Source organism: Bos indicus x Bos taurus, chromosome 14 (genome assembly GCF_003369695.1).
Source record: "Bos indicus x Bos taurus breed Angus x Brahman F1 hybrid chromosome 14, Bos_hybrid_MaternalHap_v2.0, whole genome shotgun sequence".
Lineage (NCBI taxonomy): Eukaryota > Metazoa > Chordata > Mammalia > Artiodactyla > Bovidae > Bos > Bos indicus x Bos taurus.
This window is the reverse complement of record NC_040089.1, coordinates 22,685,734-22,710,365: the sequence shown is the minus strand read 5'-3', so window position 1 is coordinate 22,710,365 and position 24,632 is coordinate 22,685,734. Positions and strand designations below refer to the sequence as shown.

The window sequence follows — 24,632 nt, the reverse complement described above, 5'->3', positions numbered from 1 at the left end:
TCCCATTATTCTTTCCTGAGAAAATCCACAGACAGAGGAGCCTGGTGGGCTACAGTCCATGAGGTCACACAGAGTCAGACTTGGCTACTAAGTACCTACTTAGCAACAGCAGGTACAACTATTCACATAGGTCCATAGAGACACTGCAGAGAACAATAAAGACACATTAGAAACTTCCAGTGTGGTAATACATTGTATATTTAAAATTACATGCTTAAAATAAATAAATTTAAAAATAAATAAATAAAATTACATGCTTAATCCTTTTAGGAATATCAGTTGAATGAGTATGAATTTAGGTTATGTTTTTTTCCTTGAAAAATACACCTATATAATGAGAGAACTATGTGAGTCTGTATTTTATGGTAAATCTTTTGAAATTTCAGGGGATGGGAAGTTCATGAACTGGCCCTGATATAAGGTAGCCATCAGTGGTTTAGAACTAAACACTTATTTGTATTGTCATCCGGGCCTTCCTTTCAGCTCTGAGATCCCACACTAGCAACAGGAAGACATGTTTTTGATGGTCATTGTCAGAGCAGGCATAGTATTATTTTTTTTAATTCTTAAGAGCTTATGATCATAAAAATGAAGCCCCCCTGTGGTATTTCAATGATCTTCTCATGCTGTGTATCTCCTCTTCAGTCTAGTGTTGCCAAGAAATGGTTCAGCAGCTCTCAGAGAAATGAGCACTCTAACTCTGGGCATGGAAATAGCTAAATTCACAACCAGCTTGATAACTAAATAGAAGGCCTGGCGCATGATAATACATTTTGTGTGTGTGGAGTGAACATCAAAGCCAACATATCTGAGACATATTCTTAAAATATTTTCTTGAAAAGATGTTCATGGGTCAGCATTTTTCATCACAACCATTTCCAGGCAAGCGAAAACTGATTCATGAATGTGAATTTACAGGACAAGGCATATAACATCAGGAAATAATGCTGCAGTAATTATCATACATAAAACACCTCCTGTTGCAAAAATGTCAGTTACGCCAAGGAAAATGACTCATACCATCCTGCACCTGCCTTTCTTAGGACTGCTCATTCTACTCTATTTATTGCAGGACTAGAGTATTTAGATGCTGGGAACATTTAAGGGTAAAATTTCTCTGTTTTCATCATCTACCGGTTAGTTAGTTCTACACACACATTCACATGCCTGCCGTCTGTGCAGCTGCAGGACACCAGTTCTTTACTGGGGATCCTCTCTGCACAATTCTCTGGGTTCATCCATATCATGAGGCCTGGCTTCCAAGACAGATTAATCCAAGAAGTGGAGGCAGAAGACGAGGACTTTAGGAGTTACAGCGTGCTCGCTCTAGTCAAAATACGGAGACAGGGCTGACCCAGAGAGGGATGAGGCAGACGCTCCACTTCTTGATGTGGGAGTGTTGTGTTCCCTCTATAAACCAGCTTGTGGGGGCTGGGTGTTAGAAGACAAGTATACATGTGTCATTTTCCTGCATGGACCAGTCCCTCTGAATAAAGGGATTTACAAATGTATGTGTGAGTGTGTGCTCAGTCGTGTCTGTTTCTGTGATTCAGGACTGTAGCCTGCCAGTCTCCCTCTGCCCATGGGATTCTGCAAGCAAGAACACTGGAGTGGATTGCCATTTCCTTTTACAAAACATACAGGGAAATGTTCCAGCATAGTAACACTTTGATATCACTATTTCTCTCCCTCTCTTTCAGCATCCCAGGGGAGTAAAGAAAAAGACTTTCCTCCCCTTCCCTGGAGAATATTTGCTTACATTCTCGTCTTTTCTTTTTCTGTCTCTGTCTCTCACACTGTTTCTCCTTCTCTGGAAGGAAAACTGGGCAACCCTGAAAAAGATCGGAATTTCTTACCTTGGGTATTTCTCTGCTTTAACGTACCCACCCGTGTATGTAAGTAACATCAGACCTTCACTTGATGATACTGAGGGGTGGGGACTTGAGGACCCAACATAAGATGCTGCTCTACCTGCTGCATTTGTTCCGAGAAATAACGGTCTTGGTTTTTGACTCAGTGCTCTTGTGTTTTTTGCAAGTAAAGTTAAACTTAGATCCTTTACGGTTTCTGATTTCAAAGTGGGAGACATTTTTACATTTGGAAATACAAGCCACTCTCTTCAGTAAGGGAAAAGAGTGTCAGCACTGGCAGCAGGGGCCTTGGGGAGCATGACATGAAGGACCGTTCTGAGGGATCTAAGTAGATAAGTGATCCCAAATGGGAACCAACAGGCAAGAAAAATATCTGAGAAATAGACTAGTTTTGAAAAGAGAGGCTACTAAGATGCATTCTCAGATTCTCACACATTTTCATAGAAGGGGAAGTTGGATTATTCCCTGGGGTCTCTAATAGGAGGTGGAAGTTACCTTCTTAGGAGATGCTGGAGGTTAATATCTCCTGAGCATCCTCAAGGTTATTTGAAGGCACAGTTTCTAACAAGGTTCAGCAAAGTTACATCCACAGATGCAGAAGGTGGATTTTGCTTAAATAGCGATGGTCTAAATTTCAAGGCGACAGAGGATGAGATGGCTGGATCACATCACTGCCTCAATGAACATAAGCAAACTCCAGGAGATAGTGAAGGACAGGAAAACTTGGTCTGCTGCAGACCATGGGGTCACAAATAGTCAGACATGACTTCCTGACTCAACAACAACAAAATTTCAAGAGGAGCTGGAGGTTTGGGTTCATGGTCCAGTCTACCATTATTGGATTACTCCTTCTTCATGAATGTTTGTGGCTGTGGCTTCGTGACGTGCTGACATTAAACAACCAACCCAATTTCCCTTTGCTTAGTTTTTCCTCTGTACTATCATTCTGACACAACAAACAAGCATTATTAGAATTGTTGTATGTGTTTGTCTACTGTATCAGATGATGAATCTCTGGAGTTCAGAAAAATGTCTCGGTTATTTTTGTGGCCCTCACATTATTTAACATAGTGCTTTGAAGTAACAGGCTCTCAGTGTTTAGCAGAACTTACTTAACTGCTTAAATGGCCGTACCCTTTCAAGAACTACAAATGCTACTTTTTATAAACACTGTATGTTAATTGCCTACGTATTATTCTTCAAGTAAGAATTACCAAATATAAGTGTTTTCATGGTGTACTGTCTGCATAATTGCATCGTCTGCCAAGATTTAGAGCCTCTCGTCTATTGACCATTTGTGTTAATGTAGGTAGTAAATTATTTAAATGGTTTAATACTGGTATAAAATCATCTGAAAAGTAAGAAGCACAACTTAAACTGGGTCTAGAAACTTGCTTTCCTCCAGCTCCCAAAACTGCCATGGCATCACACACTAGGCCCATGACTTTACCGTATTTGTCTGTCTTCTCTCCAACCGCGTCCACTGTGCTGTCTGGATGCAGACGGACAAACCCTCCAGTAAGCCTGTTGTAGAACTGAAGAGTATTTCCTTTCCTAAATTTCCAGCTTTCTGCAGCCCACTAAGTAGAAAAATGAAACAAACAACACCAATATGAGAAGACAGACAGAAGAAGTTACTAGGAAACACCGCTTACTAAACATTATATACTGACTTAACACATCAAATAGCTATTTGAACACTGTTTTGTACCAAGTAATTTAGGGCCAAAAGTAAAATCTTACTGTTTCTTTTCTAATAACTTCCAGCTTTTGCCCTGAGGATGTAAAGGAGAGAAAGGACCATTAATTTCAGCAGAGTCAAGCTTTCTTTCCTCAATCATTATAAAACAGAGCTTTCCGAGAAACACTCACTTGCAGAGAGGATACTGTTATTCCTGGCATACAGTTCTCTGACGATTTTACCATCATCTTCACCTTGATCCAGCCATCTATACAAAGAAAAGTGAATCAAGTATATCCTGAATTTATATTTACACTAACCACTAGTAATTATCTAGCCAGGTCAGAAATAACAGCTAGTGGGCACGCTAAGTTGCTTCAGTCATATCCAACTCTTTGCAACCCCGTGGACTGTAGCCCACCAGGTTCCTCTGTCCATAGGATTTCCCAAGCAAGAATATTAGAGTGGGTTGCCATTTCCTTCTCCAGGGGATCTTCCCTACCAGGAATTGAACTCGGGTATCTTACATCTCCTGCACTGGTAAGCACATTTTTTACCACTGTGTCATCTGGGAAGCCCTCATTCTCCTTATTGATGTATAAAGAGAAATCATATTTTTAAATCTGAACAAAGACCTAAATCTGTATCATCAGGAATGATGATAAACACAATGGATATCTTTGCAAGTAGAAGAAACAGCCCCTAAAATTAATGTTCAAAAATGTTACCCAACAAAGCTTCAGTGACCAGGAGTGATTGAATAAACTCTCCATTTGCCCAAAATATATGAGCCTGGCATGACTAATATGAAATCAGTTTGTTCAAGGTAAAGCATGCCTACCAACCTGTGGCAGAAAAAGGTGTATTCACGGTTCGTTGTGGGATCCTTGATCACAACATCATCAAGAAACCAACCATTTCCTAAACACAAATTAAAGAAAGAAAACTGTGGTGTGTATAGGTTACAGACTGGCTATTACTTGAGGTTTTGAGAAAGAAGCTCTAGCTTTTGAGAAGTAAAGCCCTCGTGCACCTATAAGGTTTAATACTTCAGATAACACAACATACTTGGGACATGGACTCTGAAGCATTTAAAAATATTTCTTCTACCTGCATAGCCTACTTCAAGGCTCACCAGGCTCCTCTGTCCATGGAATTCTCCAGGCAAGAAAGAATACTGGAGTGGGTTGTCATTCCCTTCTCCAGGGAATATTCCCAACCCAGGGATCAAACCTGCATCTCCTGCACTCACAGGCAGATTCTTAACCACCTGAGCCACCAGGGAAGCTCTTTTGTTTTCATGTTTATTTATTTAATTACAGCATGTGGGATCTAGCTCCCTGACCAGGGATCAAACCTGGGCCCCTTGCATTGGGAGCACAGAGTCGTAGCCACTGGACCGCCAGGGAAGTCACAAAGATTTGTATGTTATGACATCTACTTCAGTGTGACTTTCCAAATGGTTGAAAACAGAACAACTCTGCAATTGCTCTTGATTTCATAAACTGCATTTATAACCCTGAACCTAACATCTTTCAAAGAATATGTATCTGATGAGTTAGCACTACTGTCAATTTCTAAAATGCATACACATTAAAAGCTACTAAAGTCCAAATTTAAACTTTAATGTATATATTAAATACATATTCATTCAGAAAGTCTGTCCAAGCACACCGCATGAGCTAGTTTAATGAAGATAACGGCCTCTTCTTAAATGTGTAGTTTTATACTAACTTGCAAACTCAAGTTGGTTAAAATACAATTTAATTTTATTTATAGATAAAATGGACTATTTTAACTAGCCATCATGGTTTTATTTATACAAAGGGCCAGCTCAACATGTATCCTCCTTTAATTAAAACTGCTTGACTTACCGAGGTAATACTCATCAGCTGTAGACTCTAACACAGCACATGGTCACAGACTGGTCTTTGTTTAGTCTTGGACTTTGTCCCTCACCACGTTCCCATCCCTGAGCCGAGCCACACTGCTCATCATTCCCTGTACGACCCTGTCTTTCATGTTTTCTCTCCTGAGCTGATCTTGATCAACACCAGTAGATATGTCCAGGCACTGCACCCCCACCTCTTTCCAGTTCTCCACCGTTTTCTCACTTGTGATGCTCCACTGGGTTGTGGAGTAACCAACAGTCTTTCTGTAAAGAAACCACTGCAGCAGTTTTTCTCCATCATAGTCTGAGATCTTATCTTATATAAAAATAAATCTTGCCACAGATTGTTTTTGCCCCAAAAAATGGAGAGACCTGGGCGCAATTTGGTTAAACAAAATTCTTAACACGTATTAACAGCCAAGGCACCACAAACACAGGCAGCTGGGGCCTAAAGGAAATATGTAAATGCATGCACACACAGCCTTCACCTCTCTCACCAAAACACAGAACAAATCAAAACAAGAACACAGTGCCAGCTGAGATCGTTGGTAAATAAATCGTTAAGGAACAAATAGGTTCACTTAATCCTCAGGACAGATAGAACCTGTAAATCAAACTGTCCTGGCTAGAGTTTCCTATTACTTCTCAATACGGCTTTCAGACCAGGCCAGTTTAATAATTCAGAGGGACATGTATTTCTCATTGTTGATGTTAATTTTTATATATTTTATATATTTTTGCTGCTACTCTGAAGAGCTTTTATATCTCATATTTTCAATAGAAAAAAACAGCCTCAGGTTATTGTATATTGATTTAAATTCTAATCACTTTATATATTCTCTTCTTTCATCCATTTTTCAGTTGATCCTCCTTGCATTTTAATAGACATTTAAATCACCTGTAGACAATAAATTTACCTTCTACTTTCCAAAGAATGACTATTCTCATAAGAAGAAAAATCCTTATCATATTCCTAACTTTCATGGATTTCATTGTTTATTAAGTGGTCATCTTGAGTTAAATAATTTTAAAATATTTTTTCTGTTCCAAATTTTGAAAGAATTTTTAATAATAATATTAGTTAACTGCTGAAAGATAATTTTTTTGCTTCAACTTTCTGAGGTGATGTATTTTATTAATAGATTTCCTATTACTGAACGATCCTTCAGTTTCCCAGCATGAGCCATACTTAGTTGTCATAAATTATCCCTTATTGTATTTCTCGATTCTTTTTGTACACATTTACCTTCAAATAATTGCACACATGTGCATCTGTGTTGCTGACCTACGAAAGTTCTTCTGGAGAATGCAGGCTCCATGGGATATTCACATTGTGCCAGCAACCATGAAAATCCTCAGAAGTAACACAAATCCCATTTTATTTGGGTATTTGGAGTAGGACAAAATGGGAAATTTAACTGTCAAATTAAAATATTGTCTTTTTCTGCTTGGGCTGCTGTAAGGAAATACCACAGTTGGGGAAGCTTTTAAACAACAGAAGAATATTTTCATATTTACCATAGAAAATACTCAGCACAGCACTTTGTATATAGCAGGTCTACCACATATATTTCCCGAATTGAATTTGCTGTGTATGTTACTTGGGCATATTAACATGTCCTTTCAGAGTCCTACCAGAGCATTCACCATCTGACAAGCCTGCTGAGTAGTCATCTGACTCCCTGCAGAAATGGAATATTACCTGACTTAGTACTGACCATAGATCAGAGCCCAGACTCTGTAAAATCAGTTGTCAACTGGCAGAAAAATAAGATGCAATAGCCTTGGATCTGATAAAAATATAAGTGAATTTTGTCCAAGAGGGAAGATAATCTCAAAGGTATGTTTTTATTATCTTAGGACATTAGCCATACTTTTAATTTGTTAGTCAAATCTATCATTCTTTCTGTTTTTACTGATCACAAATGTATATTTTTTTATTTTTGTGTAACTTCTTTTGAACTAGCTTTGTCACTTGGCTGGGTCCCTCATTAATTATTTAAACACATATCCACTACATATTGATATGACAACTCTGTTCTTAACGTTTTGAAAGTTGACATTTTTAAGTAAAAGAGTTTATCATCTTCTTTGATGCTTTGGGATTTTTTTATCCTTTTTGTGGTATGTGCACTTTACTCGTGTCTTTTGTTAAAGGATTTTATCTTATGGACACCTTATGCAGTAGCAGAAAATGAAGATGTGGGTCAAGTCACAAAAGTGATGGGAAACCTGGGGAAGAAGTGAGAACAAAAATGGCAGCAGAGAACACAGCTGAGACAGGACACAACAGGAAACACAGCAAGGCTGCCAGGACAGCTTCCTTAAGGTACTGCTGTTGGCATGATCGTTAGCACTTCATAGACAGTCCCTGTCACTGGACGCAGACATGGTATCCAACAGGAGCATGCCTGGAACACTGCCACTCGCCTCAGAGAATCAATACTTAGAAACCACGTCATTATGAGTTTTCCACAGTTTTTTCTAGATTTGTATGAGGCGTCACAAGAACAGAGCAGAACTGCACTTTGAATATCTACCTGTGGAAGACTCTTACCTGGTCCAAGCCCATCATGGGCTATGACAATCTTGTACAAATTCCCCAGGTGAACAGCTTCCAGGAGGAAGCTGTCAACCTGTAACAGACCAAAAAAGTACAGTTAGATCTAGACCATAAGCTGATTGTTAATAAGAGTACAAATTAAGATACAGTAAAAATTCACTGTGAAAGAATTAGGTTCATTCAATAAATACACACCTCTACATTAAGAAAGTAAAGGTGTGCACACATTACTATTAATATATTTAAAATATATAACCAATGAGGAGCTACTATTTTAAAAAGTGATGCTGTATTTTACCACTGTCTTACTATTTAGAGATAAACATTTAGTTGTTTTCCTAAGAAAGATAAGTATTGAATACATTATTTTCAGCCTTCATTGATTATTAAAAAGTGTTTATTCCTGCAAAAAAAAAAGTAAAGATAAAACAGAAATATTAATTTATAGGACATAATAACAAGTTCTCTAATTTTTCCTTCTTGCCAATTTCATTACAAAGGCATAAATTTGTGGGCTCTCTACAATGTTTTCAAATAATAATAATATAAATGTAATAGTTATAAAACACACTGTAAGTCTCCATTTATTTGACTATAACAAACTCCCATCTGTCCTGAATGAAATGTTTTAGCAATGATTAGGGACCATTCACAAAAATGTTTCTAAAGTAATTTTAGAATATTGATGCAAAAATTATTGAACATTTAAAACATGTTGCCTGAAGTCTCAGTGCACTGCTACCATCAAAACTATGCATGTTTGTGCTCCAGTGGTTTGTGTATTCAGAATACAGGTAAAAGTGAGGAGCCCAGAGTTCTTTCACTAAAACCTAGGCTAAGGATACAGATTAAAGAGCAAGAAAAATACACAATTTAGTGTATCAGTTGAAAAATAATTCGATAACAAAAGATACATGTCTTATACATTTTGAAATATTTTCACATATATTTTATCCTTAAAAGTCACTAGGTGCAAAAAAAACATATCCTCTCTACAGATAAAAAACATATCCCTCTCTACAGGGAGGCGTAGAACCAGTGTTAGAGCTCAGATTCTCTGGTATTTATTAATACTGTTGATACCCTCCTTTGCCATCACTCTACCTCTACATAAATGGACAATAAAAATATAAATAACAGATAAAGCCATTAGCATTTATTTACAAAAATACAGTCAATGCCTGGTAATGGTAAATGAGTAATACTGCCATTTCTTTATTCATGAATGAAATCTGCTGAAAAAGGAAGATTTTCTATGCAATGACAGAAATACTAGCAAAGAAAATCATGTGTTATTGTATTTACGATGACTGACATAGAGAACTCTAAGAAAAAAGGGGAAACAATGAATGTATGTTGACATACTCAAAGGCTATTTGCATCCTCAAAAAACAGTTAATGCGTTGTCTATAAACTTCTCAGTTTTAAGACGTTTTAAGAAATTAAGTATTACTTAAATATTAGTATCAGTAATAGTAAATATAATGTAATACAATCAGTTTCTATATTTGACAATGAAAGATGCTATAGTCGGTCAGTGAACAACACAGGTTTGAACTTACACAGGTCCACTTCTATGTGGATTTTTTCCAATAAACATGTACTACAGCATATACAATCAGCAAGGTTGGTTGAATCCTAGGATGCAGAACAATGGATGTGGAAGGTCAACTGTAAAGCTATATGCACATTTTCAACTATATGGGGCCAGAGCTCCTAGCCTCCTGTGTTGTTCATGGGTCAACTGTACATAGTAATCCTTATTTAACAATATACAGGTGTTGAAAATCAGACAATTGGTAGTGACTTCAGCATGATGGTGGACAGGGAGAACCAAGCCCTTGTTCCCCATGGAGGCACCATTTTAATGACAGCATGTGGACTAGAATACTTCTGGGACAACCCTGAACACCAGGAAAGAAGAACAAAAGACTTTTTGTTACTTACTTGTCCTCTTAAAAAATTCAAAGTGCTCTTTGATCGAAATAGTTGTCTGGATCCTGTATCTCCCTTTTCCCCATAGACAGCAATGTAGACGTTTGCTACTGTTCCAGCATTCCAAAGCTCACCTGTTGCCACATGCACTTCATACACTGTCACTGACAACAACAACAAAAAAACAAGCCTTACTGCCCAGCACCGGAAGACCCCCTGGAGAATGAAATGGCAACCTGCTCCAGTAGTGGTGCCTGGGAAATCCCATGGGCAGAGAAGCCTGGAGGGCTACAGTCTGTGGGGTCACAAAGAGTCAGATACAACTGAGTGACTAAACAACAACATGATAGAAAAATTACACATTTCTAATCAAGAGCTCCAGGTCCAGGTAAGATGGAGCAACACACCCCTCTCAGTCTCTCTCACTGAATACAGCTACAAAATCTTGACAGAATGCATGCAGCAGCTATATGAAGGCTCTGAATAGTAAACAGTAGCAGGAGAATGGGGATTTAGCAGAATTATGTATTTATGTATATATAACATTTGCTTATGTATAAAAGAAATTAATTATAGCAATGATACAGTGGGTAAGAAGGGAAAAACATTTATTTTATCAAAAGGTATTCAGAAGATGGTGGAGGAATAGGATGGGGAGACCACTTTCTCCCCCACAAATTCATCAGAAGATCATCTGAATGCTGAACAACTTCCACAAAACAACTTCTGAATGCTGGCGGAGGACACCAGGCACCCAGAAAGGCAGCCCATTCTCCTCAAAAGGAGGTAGGAAAAAAAATATAAAAGACAAAAAGAGAGACAAAAGAGTTAGGGACTGAGACCTGTCCTGGGGAGCGAGTTGTGAAGGAGGAGAAGTTTCCAAACAGCAGGAAACCCTCTCATGGTGGGTCTGTAGGGAGTTTTGGAATCTCAGAGGGCAACATAACCAGGAGCAAAAAAAAAAAAAAAAAAAACCATCACAGTATATGTGCCTAACCACAACTCCCAGAGGAGAAGTAGCCCACACACTCCCATCCGCCACTAGCAAGCGGGGGCTGGACAGGGAGGCGTGGGCTGCATGCTTAGGGTAAGGACCAGGCCTGAATGCCCCAAGGACAATCTGAGGAAGCAAATGTGAGATAACAACCCAAACTGTGGGATAGCCAGAGAGAGAAAAAAAAAAAAAAAGGACAGAGAACTTTCCCGCAAAAAGCTCTAACCTAAGGCGCCATCTGGCCTGCTCACAGAACAAAGGATTGAGCAAATACCCAAAGAAAGCTAGCGGGCTGCAGACTGGCCCATCACCACCCACTGGAGGCAGAGAGGCAGGTGGGCAACAGCCAGAGCCAGAAGGCAAGAGGCAATCTCAGCCCCAAAGATGGAATCCTCCACCAAACTGCGAGCAGGCTCCCAGTTGCTAACCACATCTTCCTGGATCCTGGGCAGTTGACATCTGCCAGGAGGGTTGCAGCCTGAGATCAGCTCCCCAGAGGAGATACCCAGAATACCTGAGACAGCGCTCTCATGGCGCACCCAGGAAACCAAGCAGCCAGGACCAGGGAGATGATTAAGATGCCTGGCCCACCTGGGACAGTGAGCTGGCCAAGCACCTGGTCACCTGAGCTGCTCGGACCTGGGAAGGGCATCAAACACACGCCCAACTGAGTCTGTGCCTTTGTGGAGTGCCCAAGAACCTGAACCTGAGCAGCTTATACCTGGGAAGTGCATGAAAGGCAGGGCCTGCTTTGGACAGTACACCCAGCAGAGCAACTTGGAGCCTGAGCAGTGTAGATCAGGAAAGCACATGCCTCCGTGAGCTGGGGCAAACCCAGTGTGGTCCCTATACTGCGAGCACTCCCCACACAAGCCAGTGATATTTGCTTGCAGCATTCCTCCCCTCCCCACAACACAACTGAACAAGTGAGCCTAAATAAGTGACCACCTTCGCCCCCTTGTGTCAGGGCAGAAATTAGACACTGAAGACACTTGAAAACAGAGGAAGACAAAATAAACAAAGAAGAGGGAAACGCTTTGGTAGTGACAGATGCAACAGATTAAAACCCAGTAGTTAGCATTGACTAAGCATTGGAAGGGGCCTATAGACCTTAAGAAGAAATGTGAGCTGAAACAAGGAACTATCTGAAACTGAACTGACCCCACACTGTCCTCAACAGCTCCAGAGAAATTCCTAGATATATTTTTACTATTATTATTTTTAAATTTTTTTAAGTTCTTTATTACTCCTTTAATTTTCATTTTTATAACCTAGTATTACCTTGCCAAAAAAACCCGATTTTTAAAGCAAATTTCATATATATTTTTTATAATTTTTGTGATTTTCTTTTGTACTTTTAATATTACATGTTTGAGAGTCTAACCTCTACTCCAGATTTTTAATCTTTGCTTTTTGGTATTTGTTTCAATTTTGTACCTTTAAGAATCTAATCTTCAGTACCCATTTTTGCTTAGGGATGTGATTACCTGGACCTCACTGTGGCTCAGATCATGAACTCCTTATTGCAAAATTCAGACTTAAATTGAAGAAAGTAGGGGAAACCACTAGACCATCAGGTATGACCTAACTCAAATCCCCAATGATTATACAGAGGAAGTGAGAAATAGATATAAGGGACTAGATCTGATAGACAGACTGCCTGATGAACCATGGACGGAGGTTCATGACATTGTACAAGAGGCAGGGATCAAAACCATCCTCAAGAAAAAGAAATGCAAAAAAGCAAAATGGCCGTCTCAATAGGCCTTACAAATACTGTGAAAAGAAGAGAAGTGAAAAGCAAAGGAGAAAAGGAAAGATATAAGCATCTGAATGCAGAGTTCCAAAGAATAGCAAGAAGAGATAACAAAGCCTTCCTAAGCGATCAATGCAAAAAAACAGAGGAAAACAACACAATGGGAAAGACTAGAGATCTCTTCAAGAAAATTAGAGATACCAAAGGAACATTTCATGCAAAGATGGGCTCGATAAAGGACAGAAATGGTACGGACCTAACAGAAGCAGAAGATATTAAGAAGAGGTGGCAAGAATACACAGAAGAACTGTACAAAAAAGATCGTCACGACCCAGATAATCATGATGGGGTGATCACGCACCTAGAACCACACATCCTAGAATATGAAGTCAAGTGAGCCTTAGGAAGCATCACTACAAACAAAGCTAAGTGGAGGTGATGGAATTCCAGTTGAGTTATTTCAAATCCTAAAACGTGATGCTGTGAAAGTGCTGCCCTCAATATACCAGAAAATTTGGAAAACTGAGCAGTGGCCAAGGGACTGGAAATGGTCAGTTTTCATTCCAATCCCAAAGAAAGGCAATGCCAAAGAATGCTCAAACTACTGCACAACTGCACTCATCTCACACGGTAGTAAAGTAATGCTCAAAATTCTCCAAGCCAGGCTTCAACAATACATGAACCATGAACTTCTAGATGTTCAAGCTAGTTTTAGAGAAGGCAGAGATCAAATTGCCAACATCTTCTGGATCATCAAAAAAGTAAGAGAGTTCCAGAAGAACATCTATTTTCTCCTTTATTGACTATGCCAAAGCATTTGACTCTGTGAATCACAATAAACTGTGGAAAATTCTTCAAGAGATGGGAATACCAGACCACCTGACCTGCCTCTTGAGAAATCTGTATGCAGGTCAAAAAGCAACAGTTAGAACTGGACATGGAACAACAGACTGGTTCCAAATAGGAAAAGGAGTACGTCAAGGCTGTATATTATCACCTTGCTTATTTAACTTATATGCAGAGTACATCATGAGAAACACTGGGCTGCATGAAGCACAGACTGGAATCAAGATTGCTGGGAGAAATATCAATAACCTCAGATATGCAGAGGACACCACCCTTACAGCAGAAAGTGAAGAAGAACTAAAGAGTCTCTTGATGAAAGTGAATGAGAGAGTGAAAAAGTTGGCTTAAAGCTCAACATTCAGAAAACAAATATCATGGCATCCAGTCCCATTACTTCATGGCAAATAGATGGAGAAACAGTGGAAACAGTAGCAGACTTTATTTTTGGGTGCTCCAAAATCACTGCACATGGTGACTGCAGCCATGAAATGAAAAGACGCTTACTCCTTGGAAGAAAAGTCATGACCAACCTAGACAGCATTTTAAAAAGCAGAAACATTACTTTGCCAATAAAGGTCCTTCTAGTCAAAGCCATGGTTTTTCCAGTGGTCATGTATGGATGTGAGAGTTGGACTACAAAGAAAACTAGTGCTGAAGAATTGATGCTTTTGAATTTTGGTTTTGGAGTAGACTCTCAAGAGTCTCTTGGACTGCAAGGAGGTCCTACCAGTCCATCCTAAAGGAAATCTGTCCTGAATATTCATTGGAAGGACTGATGTTGTAGCTGAAACTCCAATACTTTGGCCACCTGATGTGAAAAACTGACTCATTTGAAAAGACCCTGATGCTGGGAAAGATTGACAGCGGGAGGAGAAGGGGACGACAGAGGATGAGATGGTTGGATGGCATCACCGACTCAATGGGCATGAGTTTGAGTGAACTCCAGGAGTTGGTGATGGACAGGGAGGCCTGGTATGCTGCAGTCCATGAGTTACAAAGAGTCAGACATGACTGAGTGACTGAACTGAACTGAACTTTGATTACTGGCTTGACTGCTGTCTCCCCTTTTGACTCTCCCTTTTCTCCCCCAGATCACCTCTATCTCCTCCCTCCCTCTTCTCTTCTCTACTTAACTTTGTGAATCTCTCTGGGTGTCCGGGCTGTGGAGAACCTTAGGGAACTGATTACTGGCTGGATTGGTCTCTCCCCTTTTGACTCCCCTTCTTCTCCTCTTGGTCACCTTTATCTCCCTCCTCCCTCTTCTCTTCTCCATATAACTCTGTGAACCTCTCTGGGTGTCCCTCTCTGTGGAGAATCTTTTCACCATTAACCTAGATATTTTATTATCTGCACTGTATGGATGGAGAAGTATTGAGGCTACTGTAAGAGTAAGACTGAAAGCCAGACGTAGGAGGATTACATCCAAAACTTGAGAACACCAGAAAACTCCTGACTCCAGGGACCATTACTCGACAAGAGCTCATCCAAAAGCCTCTGTACCTACACTGAAACCAAGCTCCACTCAAGAGCCAGCAAGTTCCAGAGCAAGACATACCACGCTAATTCTCTAGCAATACAGGAACACAGCCCAAACATTAAAATACAGACTGCTCAAAGTCACATCAAACCCAGATCAGATCAGATCAGTCACTCAGTCGTGTCCAAATCTTTGCGACCCCATGAATCGCAGCATGCCAGGCCTCCCTGTCCATCACCAACTCCTGGAGTTCACTCAGACTCACATCCATCGAGTCAGTGATGCCATTCAGCCATCTCATCCTCTGTCGTCCCCTTCTCCTCCTGCCCCCAATCCCTCCCAGCATCAGAGTCTTTTCCAATGAGTCAACTCTTCGCATGAGGTGGCCAAAGTACTGGAGTTTCAGCTTTAGCATCAGTCCTTCCAAAGAAATCCCAGGGCTGATCTCCTTCAGAATGGACTGGTTGGATCTCCTTGCAGTCCAAGGGACTCTCAGGAGTCTTCTCCAACACCACAGTTCAAAAGCATCAATTCTTTGGCGCTCAGCCTTCTTCACAGTCCAACTCTCACATCCATACATGACCACAGGAAAAACCATAGCCTTGACTAGACAAACCTTTGTTGGCAAAGTAATGTCTCTGCTTTTCAATATTCTATCTAGGTTGGTCATAACTTTCCTTCCAAGGAGTAAGCGTTTTTTAATTTCATGGCTGCAGTCACCATCTGCAGTGATTTTGGAGCCCAGAAAAATAAAGTCTGACACTGTTTCCACTGTTTCCCCACCTATTTCCCATGAAGTGATGGGACCGGATGCCATGATCTTCATTTTCTGAATGTTGAGCTTTAAGCCAACTTTTTCAGTCTCCACTTTCACTTTCATCAAGAGGCTTTTTAGTTCCTCTTCATTTTCTGCCATAAGACCCATAACACCCCAAAACTCACTACTGGCCACTTCATTGCACTCCAGAGAGAAGAGATCCAGCTCCACCCACCAGAATACAGACGCAAGTTTCTCTAACCAGAAAACCTTGACAGGATGGGAGCAACATCCACAATACAGAGTAACCACAAATTTTCAGCCTGCAGAAAGGCCACGCCAAACACAGCAATCTAAACAAAATGAAAAGTCAGAGAAATATTCAGCAGGTAAAGGAATATGATAAATGCCCACCAAACCAAACAAAAGAGGATGAGATAGGGAGTCTACCTGAAAAAGAATTCAGAATGATAGTAAAGATGATCCAAAATCTTGAAAACAAAATGGAGCTACAGATAAATAGACTAGAGACAAGGATTGAGAAGATGCAAGAAATGTTTCACAAGGACCTAGAAGAAATAAAAAAGAGTCAATCAATAATAAATAATGCAATACCTGAGATGAAAAGCACTCTGGAAGGAAGCAACAGCAGAATAACTGAGGCAGAAGATATGATAAGTGAAGTGGAAGACAGAATGGTTGAAATAAATGAAGCAGAGACGAAAAAAGAAAAAAGAAATAAAAGAAATAAGGACAATCACAGAGACCTCTGGGACAATGTTAAACACCCCAACATTCAAATCATAGGAGTCCCAGAAGAAGACAAAAAGAAAGGGCATGAGAAAATACTTCAGGAGATAATAGTTGAAAATTTCCCTAAAATGGTGAAGGAAATAGTCTCCCGAGTCCAAGAAACCCAGAGAGTTCCAAACAGGATAAACCCAAGGTGAAACACCCCAAGACACATATTAGTCAAATTAATGAAGATCAAATACAAAGAGCAAATATTAAAAGCAGCCAGGGAAAAACAATAACACACAAGGGGATTCTCATAAGGATAACAGCTGATTTTTCAATAGAAACTCTTCAGGCCAGGAGGGAATGGCAGGACATACTTAAAGTGATGAAAGAGGAAAACCTACAACCCAGATTACTATACCCAGCAAGGATCTCATTCAAATATGAAGGAGAAATCAAAAGCTTTACAGACAAGCAAAAGCTGAGAGAATTCAGCACCACCAAACCAGCTCTTCAACAAATGCTAAAGAATCTTCTCTAGAATGGAAACACAGAAAAGGTTTATAAACTCGAACACAAAACAACAAAGAAAATGGCAATGGAATCATTAGTTCAGTTCAGTCGCTCAGTCATGTCCGACTCTTTGCAACCCCATGATTTGCAGCACACCAGGCCTCCCTGTCCATCACCAACTCCTGGAGTTCACCCAGACTCACATCCATCGAGTCAGTGATGCCATCCAGCCATCTCATCCTCTGTCGTCCCCTTCTCCTCCCACCCCCAATCCCTCCCAGCATCAGAGTCTTTTCCAATGAGTCAACTCTTCGCATGAGGTGGCCAAAGTACTGGAGTTTCAGCTTTAGCATCATTCCTTCCAAAGAAATCCTGGGGCTGATCTCCTTCAGAATGGACTGGTTGGATCTCCTTGCAGTCCAAGGGACTCTCAAGAGTCTTCTCCAACACCACAGTTCAAAAACATCAATTGTTCGGCGCTCAGCCTTCTTCACAGTCCAACTCTCACATCCATACATGGATGTGAAATCCATACATCTCATTTCATGGCTGCAGTCACCCTCTGCAGTGACTTTGGAGCCCAGAAAAATAAAGTCTGACACTGTTTCCACTGTTGCCCTATCTATTTCCCATAAAGTGATGGGACCAGATGCCATGATCTTCGTTTTCTGAATGTTGAGCTTTAAGCCAACTTTTTCAGTCTCCACTTTCACTTTCATCAATAGGCTTTTTAGTTCCTCTTCACTTTCTGCCATAAGGGTGGTATCATCTGCATATCTGAGGTTATTGATATTTCTCCCGGCAATCTTGATTTCAGCTTGTGCTTCTTCCAGCCCAGCGTTTCTCATGATGTACTCTGCATATAAGTTAAATAAGCAGGGTGACAATATACAGCCTTGACGTACTCCTTTTCCTATTTGGAACCAATCTGTTCTTCCATGTCATAGAAACAAATGAAAATGAAAAAGCAACAACCCAAAACCTATGGGATTCAGTAAAAGCAGTGAAACACAAGCTTATCTCAAGGAACAAGACAGAAATCAAATAAATAACCTAACTTTACACCTAAAGCAACTAGAGAAAGAAGAAATGAAACACCCCAGGGTTAGTAGAAGGAAAGAAATCATAAAAATTAGGGCAGAAATAAATGAAAAAGTAACAAAGGAGAGTATAGCAAAAAGCAACAAAACTAAAATCTGGTTCTTTGAGAAGATAGATAAAATAGGCAAACCATTAGCCAGACTCATCAAGAAACAAAGGGAGAAAAATCAAATCAACAAAATTAGAAATGAAAATGAAGAAATCACAACAGACAACAGAGAAATGCAAAGGATCATAAGAGACTACAATCAGCAACTATATGACAATAAAATGGACTCTTGGAAGAAATGGACTAATTCTTAGAAAAGTATAACCTTCCAAAACTGAACAAGGAAGAAATAGAAAATCTTAACAGACCCATCACAAGCACAGAAACAAATCAAAAATCTTCCAATAAACAAAAGCCCAGGACCAAATGGCTTCACAGCTGAATTCTACTAAAAATTTAGAGAAGAGCTAACACCTATCCTACTCAAACTCTTCCAGAAAATTGCAGAGGAAGGTAAACTTCCAAACTCATTCTATGAGGCCACCATCACCCTAATACCAAAACCTGACAAAGATGCCACGCAAAAGAAGAAAACTACAGGCCAATATCACTGATGAACATAGATGCAAAAATCCTTAACAGAATTCTAGCAATCAGAATACAACAACACATTAAAAAGATCATACATCATGACCAAGTGGGCTTTATCCCAGGGATGCAAGGATTCTTCAATATCCACAAATCAATCAATGTAATACACCACATTAACAAATTGAAAAATAAAAGCCATATGATTATCTCAATAGATGCAGAGAAAGCCTTTGACAAAATGCAACATCCATTTATGATAAAAACCCTCCAGAAAGCAGGAATAGAAGGAACATACCTCAACATAATAGAAGCTATATATGACAAACCCACAGCAAACATTATCCTCAATGGTGAAAAACTGAAAGCATTTCCCCTAAAGTCAGGAACAAGACAAGGGTGCCCACTTTCACCATTACTATTCAACATAGTTTTGGAAGTTCTGGCCACAGCAATCAGAGCAGAAACAGAAATAAAAGGAATTCAAACTGGAAAAGAAGAAGTAAAACTCTCACTGTTTGCAGATGACATGATCATCTACATAGAAAACCCTAAAAACTCCACCAGAAAATTACTAGAACTAATCAATGAATATAGTAAAGTTGCAGGATATAAAATCAACACACAGAAATGCCTTGCATTCCTGTACACTAATAATGAGAAAATAGAAAGAGAAATTAATGAAACAATTCCATTCACCATTGCAACAAAAAGAATAAAATACTGAGGAATATATCTACCTAAAAAACTAAAGACCTATATATAGAAAACTATAAAACACTGGTGAAAGAAATCAAAGAGGACACTAATAGATGGAGAAATATACCATGTTCATGGATTGGAAGAATCAATATAGTGAAAATGAGTATACTACCCAAAGCAATTTATAGATTCAATGCAATCCCTATCAAGCTACCAATGGTATTCTTCACAGAGCCTGAACAAATAATCTCACAATTTGTATGGAAATACAAAAAACCTCAAACAGCCAAAGTAATCTTGAGAAAGAAGAATGGAACTGGAGGAATCAACCTGCCTGACTTCAGGCTCTACTACAAAGCCACAGTCATCAAGACAGTAGGGTACTGGCACAAAGACAGAAATATAGATCAATGGAACAAAATAGAAAGCCCAAAGATAAATCCATGCACCTGTGGACACCTTATCTTTGACAAAGGAGGCAAGAATATACAATGGAGAAAAGACAATCTCTTTAACAAGTGGTGCTAGGAAAACTGGTCAACTACTTGTAAAAGAATGAAACTAGAACACTTTCTAACACCATACACAAAAATAAACTCAAAATGGATTAAAGATCTAAACCTAAGACCAGAAACTATAAAACTCCTAGAGGAGAACATAGGCAAAACACTCTCCGACATACATCACAGCAGGATCCTCAATGACCCACCTCCCAGAATATTGGAAATAAAAGCAAAAATAAACAAATGAGACCTAATTAAACTTAAAAGCTTCTGCACAACAAAGGAAACTATAAGCAAGGTGAAAAGACAGCCTTCAGAATGGGAGAAAATAATAGCAAATGAAGCAACTGACAAACAACTAATCTCAAAAATATACAAGCAATTCCTACAGCTCAATTCCAGAAAAATAAATGACCCAATCAAAAAATGGGCCAAAGAACTAAATAGACATTTCTCCAAAGAAGACATACAGATGGCTAACAAACACATGAAAAGATGCTCAACATCACTCATTATCACAGAAATGCAAATCAAAACCACTATGTGGTACCATTCCAAGCCAGTCAGAATTGCTGCGATTCAAAAGTCTACAAACAATAAATGCTGGAGAGGGCGTGGAGAAAAGGGAACCCTCTTATACTGTTGGTGGGAATGCAAACTAGTACAGCCACTATGGAGAACAGTGTGGAGACTCCTTAAAAAACTGGAAATAGAACTGCCATATGACCCAGCAATCCCACTACTGGGCATACATGCTGAGGAAACCAGAATTGAAAGAGACACATGTACCCCATGTTCATCGCAGCACTGTTTATAATAGCCAGGACATGGAAGCAACCTAGATGTCCATCAGCAGAGGAATGGATAAGAAAGCTGTGGTACATATACACAATGGAGTATTACTCAGCCATTAAAAAGAATTCATTTGAATCAGTTCTAATGAGATGGATGAAACTAGAGCCTATTATACAGAGTGAAGTAAGCCAGAAAGAAAAACACCAATACAGTATACTAACACATATATATGGAATTTAGAAAGATGGTAACAATAACCCTGTATACGAGACAGCAAAGGAGACACTGATGTATAGAACATTCTTATGGACTCCGTGGGAGAGGGAGAGCGTTGGAAGATTTGGGAGAATGGCATTGAAACATGTATACTATCATGTATGAAACGAGTCGCCAGTCCAGGTTCGATGCACGATACTGGATGCTTGGGGCTGGTGCACTGGGACGACCCAGAGGGATGGTATGGGGAGGGATGAGGGTGGAGGGTTCAGGATGGGGAACACATGTATACCTGTGGTGGATTCATTTCGATGTTTGGCAAAACCTATACAATATTGTAAAGTTTAAAAGTAAAATAAAACTTAAAAAAAATAAAGCTGTGGTACATATACACAATGGAATATTACTCAGCTATTAAAAAGAATGCATTTGAATCAGTTCTAATGAGGTGGATGAAACTGGAGCCTATTATACAGAGTGAAATAAGTCAAAGGAAAAACACCAACACAGTATATTAACACATATATATGGAGTTTAGAAAGATGGTTATGATGACCATCTATGCAAGACAGCAAAAGAGACACAGAGATAAAGAACAGACTTTTGGACTCTGTGGGAGAAGGTGAGGGTGGGATGATTTGAGAGAATAACATTAAAACATGTATATTACCATATATGAAATAGACGCCAGTTCAGGTTCAGTGCATGAGACAGGGAGCTTGGGGCTGGTGCACTGGGATGACCCTAAGGAATGGGATGGGAATGGAGGTAGGAGGTGAGGTTCAGGATAGTGGACACATGTACACCCGTGGCTGATTCATGTCAATGTATAGAAAAATACTACAATATTGTAAAGTAATTAGCCTCCAATTAAAATAAATTAATTAAAATTTTTAAAGGTATTCATACTACTCATGAATACATATAGTGTGATTTGAAGTGGTCTTGGACTCAGTTCAGTTCAGTCACTCAGTCATATCCAACTCTTTGTAACCCCACAGACTGCAGCACACCATGCTTCCCTGTCCATTACCAACTCCCAGACCTTGCTCAAACTCATGTCCATCGAGTCAGTGATGCCATCCAACCATTTCATCCTCTGTCATCCCCCTCTCCTCCTGCCTTCAATCTTTCTCAGCATCAGGGTCTTTTCCAGTGAGTCAGTTTTTCAATCAGGTGGCCAAAGTATTGGAGTTTCAGCTTCAACATCAGTCCTTCCAATGAACATTCAGGACTGATTTCCTTTAGGATGGACTGGCGGGATCTCCTTGCTGTCCAAGGAACTCTCAAGAGTCTTCTCCAACACCACAGTTCAAAAGCATCAATTCTTTGGCACTCAGCTTTCTTTATAGTCCAACTCTCACATCCATACATGACTACTGGAAAAACCATATCTTTGACTAGAGACCTTTGTTGGCAAAGTAATGTCTCTGCTTTTTAATGCATTATCTAGGTTGGTCATGGCTTTTCTTCCAAGGAGCAAGCGTCTTTTCATTTCATGGCTGCAGTCACCATCTGCAGTGATTTTGGAGCCCCCAAAAATAAAGTCAGCCACTGTTTCCACTGTATCCCCATCTATTTGCCATGAAGTGATGGGACCAGATGCCATGATCTTAGTTTTCTGAATGGTGAGGGTTTTATTTATTTATTTTAATTGGAGGCTAATTACTTTACAATATTGTATTGGTTTCGCCATACATTGACATGAATCCGCCATGGGTGTACATGTGTTCCCCATCCTGAACACCCCTCCCACCTCCCTCCCCATACCATCCCTCTGGGTCATCCTAGTGCACCAGCCCCAAGCATCCTGTATCATGCATCAAACCTGGACTGGGGATTCATTTCACATATGATAATATACATGTTTCAATGCCATTCTCCCAAATCATCCCACCCTCGCCCACTCCCACAGAGTCCAAAAGACTGTTCTATACATCTGTGTCTCTTTTGCTGTCTTGCATACAGGGTTATTGTTACAATCTTTCTAAATTTCATATACATATGTTAGTATACTGTATTGGTGTTTTTCTTTCTGGCTTACTTAACTCTATAAGAGGCTCCAATTTCATCCACCTCATTAGAACTGATTCAAATGTATTTTTTTAATGGCTGAGTAATACTCCATTGTGTATATGTACCACAGCTTTCTTATCCATTCGTCTGCTGATGGACATCTTGGTTGCTTCCAGGTCTGGCTATTATAAACAGTGCTGGGATGAACATTGGGGTACACGTGTCTCTTTCAATTGTGGTTTCCTCAGTGTGTATGTCCAGTAGTGGGATTGCTGGGTCATAAGGCAGTTCTATTTCGAGTTTTTTAAGGAGTCTCCACACTGTTCTCCATAGTGGCTGTACTAGTTTGCATTCCCACCAACAGTGTAAGAGGATTCCCTTTTCTCCACGCCCTCTCCAGCATTTATTGTTTGTAGACTTTTGGATCGCAGCCATTCTGACTGGCATGAGATGGTACCTCACTGTGGTTTTGATTTGCAAGGCTATGGTTTTTCCTGTGGTCATGTATGAATGTGAGAGTAGGACTGTGAAGAAGGCTGAGTGCCAAAGAATTGATGCTTTTGAACTGTAGTGTTGGAGAAGACTCTTGAGAGTCCCTTGGACTGCAAGGAGATCCAACCAGTCCATTCTGAAGGAGATCAGCCCTGGGATTTCTTTGGAAGGAATGATGCTAAAGCTGAAACTCCAGTACTTTGGCCACCTCATGCAAAGAGTTGACTCATTGGAAAAGACTCTGATGTTGGGAGGGATTGGGGGCAGAAGGAGAAGGGGATGACAGAGGATGAGATGGCTGAATGGGATCACTGACTCGATGGACGTGAGTCTGGGTGAACTCTGGGAGTTGGTGATGGACAGGGAGGCCTGGTGTGCTGCAATTCATGGGGTTGAAAAGAGTCGGACACAACTGAGCGACTGATCTGATCTGATAATGAGTGACGTTGAGCATCTTTTCATGTGTTTGTTAGCCATCTGTATGTCTTCTCTGGAGAAATGTCTGTTTAGTTCTTTGGCCCATTTTTCGATTGGGTCATTTATTTTTCTGGAATTGAGCTGCAGGAGTTGCTTGTATATTTTTGAGATTAATTCTTTGCCAGTTGCTTCATTTGTTATTATTTTCTCCCATTCTGAAGGCTGTCTTTTCACCTTGCTTAGAGCTTCCTTCATTGTGCAAAAGCTTTTAAGTTTAATTAGGTCTCATTTGTTTATTTTTGCTTTTATTTCCAATATTCTGGGAGGTGGGTCATAGAGGATCCTGCTGTGATTTATGTCAAAGAGTGTTTTGCCTATGTTATCCTCTAACAGTTTTATTGTTTCTGGTCTTATGTTTAGATCTTTAATCCATTTTGAGTTTATTTTTGTGTATGGTGTTAGAAAGTGTTCTAGTTTCATTTTTTTTACAAGTGGTTGACCAGTTTTCCCAGCACCACTTGTTAAAGAGATTGTCTTTTCTCCATTGTATATTCTTGTCTCCTTTGTCAAAGATAAGGTGTCCACAGGTGCGTGGATTTATCTTTGGGCTTTCTATTTTGTTCCATTGATCTATATTTCTGTCTTTGTGCCAGTACCCTACTGTCTTGATGACTGTGGCTTTGTAGTAGAGCCTGAAGTCAGGCAGGTTGATTCCTCTCGTTCCATTCTTTTTTCTCAAGATTGCTTTGGCTCTTCGAGGTTTTTTGCATTTCAATACAAATTGTAAAATT

The 24,632-nt window shown here is 39.8% G+C and overlaps 1 protein-coding gene across 2 annotated transcripts in view; it reads right to left on the bottom strand.

The window, feature by feature from the left end:
- Positions 1-24,632, bottom strand: part of LOC113904178 — a 148,046-nt gene that overhangs the window by 48,202 nt on the left and 75,212 nt on the right. For both annotated transcript variants that reach the window (XM_027560997.1, XM_027560996.1), the window contains exons 8-13: positions 9,954-10,105; positions 8,001-8,079; positions 4,398-4,473; positions 3,744-3,820; positions 3,615-3,646; positions 3,322-3,451 (exon numbers count right to left, since the gene is read on the bottom strand). In XM_027560997.1, the coding sequence (XP_027416798.1) occupies positions 3,322-3,451; positions 3,615-3,646; positions 3,744-3,820; positions 4,398-4,473; positions 8,001-8,079; positions 9,954-10,105 (546 nt within the window). The remainder of the gene's footprint in view (positions 1-3,321; positions 3,452-3,614; positions 3,647-3,743; positions 3,821-4,397; positions 4,474-8,000; positions 8,080-9,953; positions 10,106-24,632) is intronic.